Consider the following 6,000-nt stretch of genomic DNA (forward strand, 5'->3'; position numbering starts at 1 on the left):
AACAAAACTAAGCCTAATAAGAAAGTATAGCAGTCGAACAGGTTTTATGCATCTGCACGTGCGTAGTGTAGAAGCAGGATAGTAAGTAGAGCAGTAGTAGTATATATAGTTCTCTCTCTCTCTCTCCCTTCTCCCTCTCTTGTACTATTTACTCGTTTCAACGCACTTTCCCATATACTTCTATATCCTCTCGCGTGCTCATTTAAACGCACGCTTATTTAAATGCTCATTTAAATGCTTGCTTCTATATTACGTTTAAAATATCAAGGATTTGCCGACATTTTTAGCTTCACTCACACTTCAAATCCAGGCGTGTTATTTTAGCTGAGGCTTTTCTTACGCATTTCTTGTTGCTTTAAATTACGTCATTTAACACGATTGGACGTGTTAATTTATAACTTAACACGATTAAACATTTTAAATGACGAAACCCAGCAAAAAACGTGCGAAAAGAACTTCAGTCGAATGTGTCATTTTTAGACGTTTATGCGTCTAAAAATACACACTTTGATTCGCAACGCAGATGAGAACATTTTCCCATCGAAGTTCGGCCATCGCTCCAGCATCCCTTTAATTGATTCTCTTGAATATTGCGAAAAATACTGCCTCAGCCAGGAGTCGAACCTGGACTTCCCCAATTACCGGAAGAGATGCCTTATCAATTCAGCCACCAAGGCTTCGACAGTAAATCTGACAAATAAGTCGGCGCGTGCGTTTACACTGTCAAACATATTTATCTTCTTATATAAATCTAATAAAATGTACTCATTCCAACAATAGCGCTCGGCTCTTATCGTAGATCTTTCTGTTTTCAGAAATTGTTTCGTTTATCGGGCCCTCGAGGTATTCTTTAATGTCCAATCTCGAAATGAGACACCGATAAGAGCCTAATCGCGGACATCGGCACGATATTTTGACCAAAAGATAATGTTGGTCTCGTAATTATGACAAATTGTTACATTGATTTTGTTCGATAATCGTAATAATTTGGATTAGATAATTATATCAGTGCAGTCACTGCTGTTGCCTCGCTCTTTGGTCTATGTTTCGCTATTTTTATTTTCTGTATTATTATTTATTTTCCTTCCTACTTATACACGGCAAAAAAGAATTAACCCCCGCAGGCAAAAATTAGATGTCCATATAATACGATTTTTAATTAATTTACCTAATTCTTTTAGTTCCTCTATCTAATTTTTAGCTTCGATGTCTAAAAACTAAATCTGAATATACGAAATACGAAATTTAATTAATTTACCTAATTCTTTTAGTTCCTCTATCTAATTTTTAGCTTCGATGTCTAAAAACTAAATCTGATAACTAAATTTCAATTGTATTGTATAGACAGCTAATTCCTTTTCCGTGTATCGACCAATAAAGTTATTATTATTAATCAGACATGTAAACAATAATAACGACGATAAGAGCGGTACTAATAACAACAAAATAATAAACGATTACAGAACATGTAATGAGGACGTGGTGAGTCTTCCGCTTAACGGAGGAAAGAAACGATGCCATCGTTTCTCATTGTTTGAATAGATACCATCGAAGTCATCGACCCGTGTCGGGCATCACAAAGTTATGTAAAATGCGGTTAGTTAATGACTGCAGCGACTCTTGATAGCTGGTTGATTCGATTATTTAATATAACTGTGTGTTTACGAGAAATCTCATCAGTTTTATTGCGGTTGAACGCTCGATGGAACACGCAGCTTCTTCGCGGCGTAACGTGATCTCCGTTTTCGAAAATGTTCGGCAATCGTGGTGCACAACGTTTGAACGTCATGCGTGAAACGTGATCTATCTGAAGGAAATTCATCACAATCATTACGAGACGTGTGGGGCCTCTCGAGTTTCTAAAATGGAAATGTCGGGAGAACTCGCAACCTTTCAACTTTTGGTGTTATATATCTTTGTAACTAAATTGTGAATTAAATTTCTATTCCAGCGTATTTCAACCGCGAAATTAACATGGGGGGAGTGTAACTTCGTTATCTGTTTTCTCATTTCATTCCATCTCATCTCTGTCTATTGATCTCTATCTTATCTCTCTTCATTTTTCTATAATTTCTCCCTATTATCTAAAATATAACAGTCTCAATTAACTTTAGACTTAGCAGACATGCTTATGATATAAAAAGAAACATGTTTATAAATGCTCGTTGCACGCGACTTCTTTTTGATCGATTTTTGAGAAATCGATCTTTTTAGTCCGATTTTTCACCAGACCGATTCAAAAATTGATATTTTCTACAAGATCGCCCATCACCGGACAAAATGACTGTGATTTTTCGCTTGGCGGGTCGCAGTACCCGGCGTGATTAAATTGGCCGTATGAGCAAATATGTAACCTGGATTTAAGGGGAATTAAAGGGACCGAGACAGGCATATGCACGCGCAAATTGCTCTCAGCCACGCGATAAAGTTTTATAAATATTCGCGCGCACGAATTCCACGCGGAATATCGATTTTTTTCCCAGCGGGGAACGTCTTCATCCCTAGGGAATTATCGGGATGTCCCCGCTCGTTACACCAGCGAGATATCAAGAGATCGCCATTCGCGCGCTTCGAAGATGATCGATCGACGCGTGTTCTCAAAATAATAAAACCGCCGCCGGCTGGGGAACATTCGTTTGTATGTTCCTCGTGCGTCTGCAATAACGCAATATACGGTAAATATTTTCCGACGCGGAAGCAAAGCCGAGAGAGAGGGAGAGAGCGCGTGCGAACGCGGGCAACGTCTCGGCAATTCGGCAGGAGGAACGTGCGTATCTTCGCGATCGCGTATTCGCGTGCACACACGGGACCGCCGGTATAACGGGAGAGGCTGACGGCCGTTGGCAGTGGAGGGTTTCTACATATAGAGGTGAGAGCGGCTGGCGAAACCATTCAGTCTCCTCGAAACCGCGTAGCAATAAAAGACGGATATAAACAATAGAGCGCCGCTCATCGGCCCGCCGGAAGCGTCGATCACTATTCACGTGCGTAGACGTCAACGACCAGGACGGAGAGTCGCACATTTCCGCCGGAACTGCCGACCGGAATCGCCGGGCGCTCTTCGACGCAATCTCGTGGACCTCTGAGACCTCCGTCTCGCATCCGCGAGAACGCCTCCTCCGGGTAAGTAGTACATTCCAATTGACTAGCTGCTTCCTCTTCTTCCGCGATCGCGTTCTTATTTTTTTTTTTCCGTCGCGAGTGGGAACTTTTGCGTGTTCCGCGCTGATCAGTGTCGAATATGCGATAGGTGGATTTGTGTGTAACCCGATTTGTGAGAATCGTCGTCGATCGACAGGCGATTAACGAAATCAGTAGTAATTATTTTCTTCGTCCTTCGGAAAGATTTTTTTCCTCATTGACGTTGCTACTGTCCGTTGCCGTGTCGAGTTCGCGGTCGTTTTCGGTTCGAACTTGAGAAACACGTGGTCCAACATTGCCGATCTGCCCACGACGGCGCAGTGGAAATGTGTGTTTTCGGAAGTTACGTAATTCCAGATATACAAAGTCCGCTGCGCGCGAGAGATAATGTGAGATTAGCAATTGCCGGTTTTCTCCGCTCTTGTGAACGAATTTCAACGCTTCCCCGGCTTAGATAACGCGATAATGACCGATACGACGTTTACCGGCGCGGATATGCGAGGAATCGCGATTTGATCCATCCGGGCCGCCACTGTCGACGCGACACGGCGAAAGTCGCGAGCGAGCGATCGATCAATGATTAATCGTCCATATACCGTTCGCTTTATCGCGAAGCCGATTAAGCGAATGCGACCGCACGACAATCCCGAGACGCGCAATTCAATTATTCGCGCGCGAAACGTCAAAGCATGCCCTGACAGCTCCGGGGGAACTCAATTAGCGACGGCCAGCTTCCCGTACCTTGCGCTCGTTATTCGCACGATGATATAATCATCGGTCATTCTCGACGTGACGATATAATCCCGCTTAAATGTCCTAAGTCCAACGAGATAACGATATTTTCATTATTATCTATCGGCTGTTTGCAAATAGCCGCGGCCGGGGAATCCTACCGTCGCGAAGCCACTGTGCGCGAAGTTCGAAGCCGGCGATCGATCACGATGAGTTATACCGTTCGTTCGAGACGCAACGGTGCTTTTATCGATCATTCGGCGCGAATTCGCCGATCGCGACCGCATTTTTCACGATGTAAATGGCGATTAATGTTAAAAAAAACGGGAACGTCGGAACGATAACGCGCGTTACACTTTCACGTCCGATCCTGTTATTTTCCCCGTTGCGATTCTCTCGAATTAATCAAAGTTGCCGCGTGTCGAGGAGAGATTTTGCGTGATTTGCCACGGTGACGCGCTAAGCTCCGAGCTTCGATAAGATAAAATCGGCCAATATTTCAACTGCACCGGTGTCACTCCCCTCTGTCTTTCCAGTGATCTCTTAATTGCACGAAGGATATGGAGCAAGGTGGCATCTCGATAATGTCCCCACCGGGTGTGGTGGAGGGCTCGGTCGGGAAGTCCAAGAGCATCGGCATCACGCTCAGGTCCAACGGCAGCATGCGGACGGCGAAGGAGAAGCTGAAGACGCCCTGTGAGTACGAATGTAACGGTACTCGTGTGAATTCCGATTCGTGTCGGGGCGATCTCGGCGGAAAACGAAAGTGGAAGTCCCGTTCACGGGATGCCCGAAATAGCGGGTCACACGAACTGGGATAGGGGAACGTTCGATTCCATTCGAATCGCCCGATTCCGCGGCAATTACCCGCCCATAAACAGTGTTCCTTTGATGTTTCTCACAGGCGAGATAATGGAATAATCTCACGTTAGATTCAAAACATCCGTCCGCAAAACATTCTTATTCCTCAACGTAGGGGAAGGCGGGCAAGATGACGAAGCGGGTAACGATAACGATTTGCTTCTAAGCTGATAATAAGTAACGAGTCGGTGCACAACTCGTTAGAGAGGCTTTTAATGATGATAAATAATCCGTCGTGTGTAATTTATCTTCAATCTGTCAACGATAGTAGATGATGTGATAGAGAAATGTATTTTGGATACACTCACATATGTAATTTTGTTGTATTTTTTTCACGAATAATTACACATTTATAGTAAATATTTGCACTTTCTCCACAAAATTATTGTACAATATATTTAAAAACGTATATGTTTAATAATATACTTAATAACGTATTATTACATTCATTTATATCTTTCATTATACATATTTATATTCCTCGAAATATCGACAAACTTAAAGCCGTCGTTTTATCCCCCTTTTCCCTACATACTTTCGTATGAACTTTCGAAAGTAAACTGTCATCTTCATCTGGACTCAATGTTTGACTAGATAATATCCCGACATGCGAGTGTCACTATATTTACTTTGGTATGATTGATAACTCGACACTCGATATAGATTTCGGACAGACACGTGACATAGAAAGTTATATCCTGTTATTAACTGCTGATCAAAAACGTTTTATAAATTCGAGATGATTAATTTGTTCGAAACCACATTTTTATTGTTCGTTCAATGAGCGGCACACATGTTCCTGAAATGCTGCCCCGGGCAGTTTTTCAACACTATGATTCGCAACGAAAGATAGAGAGAGAGGAGGGGGGGGGGAGGAAGAGGAAGAGAGACAAGGAGAAAGATAGCTTCGAAAATTCTCTACTCGATCAGCGAGAGAAACGCGTGGAGCGGAATTGCGCGGAAGAGCCTAGCGCGAAGGAATGACGAGCGCGTTGCATAGGAGGAATCGATCGTGTAACAAGATGGAAAGGCATGGGTGTTCGTTTGTTCCTGCTTTCGAGGTTGACCTTAAACTCGCGCATCGCCTCATGCGAGACAGCGACCTCCTATTCCGCGGAATATTCCTCGCCGTCGTTCGCCGGTTTCCTCGGTGAAAGAAAGAAAGCGGAGGTTGCACTCGGTATCATGCTAAGCGACGCTCTAGACCATCCTCGGCTCGGAAAATTGGGTCGGAAATAGGATTTGACTACAAGGGGGGGGGGGGGA

The 6,000-nt window shown here is 43.6% G+C and overlaps 1 protein-coding gene across 3 annotated transcripts in view; it reads left to right on the forward strand.

The window, feature by feature from the left end:
* The window catches only part of LOC106744238 (aquaporin AQPAe.a-like), a 36,856-nt gene that overhangs the window by 11,204 nt on the left and 19,652 nt on the right, over positions 1 to 6,000 (forward strand). The window contains exons 1-3 of one of the 3 annotated variants that reach the window (XM_014618819.1): positions 2,350 to 2,869; positions 2,942 to 3,123; positions 4,410 to 4,569. In XM_014618819.1, coding sequence (XP_014474305.1) covers positions 4,434 to 4,569 — 136 coding nt within the window. In that variant the 5' untranslated portion in view covers positions 2,350 to 2,869; positions 2,942 to 3,123; positions 4,410 to 4,433. Of the gene's footprint in view, positions 1 to 2,349; positions 3,124 to 4,409; positions 4,570 to 6,000 lie in introns of those variants that run through there. The other 2 variants (XM_014618821.1, XM_014618818.1) reach the window with 2 other exon arrangements.

Source organism: Dinoponera quadriceps, unplaced genomic scaffold (genome assembly GCF_001313825.1).
Source record: "Dinoponera quadriceps isolate SergipeBrazil2010 unplaced genomic scaffold, ASM131382v1 scaffold707, whole genome shotgun sequence".
NCBI classification, from domain to species: domain Eukaryota; kingdom Metazoa; phylum Arthropoda; class Insecta; order Hymenoptera; family Formicidae; genus Dinoponera; species Dinoponera quadriceps.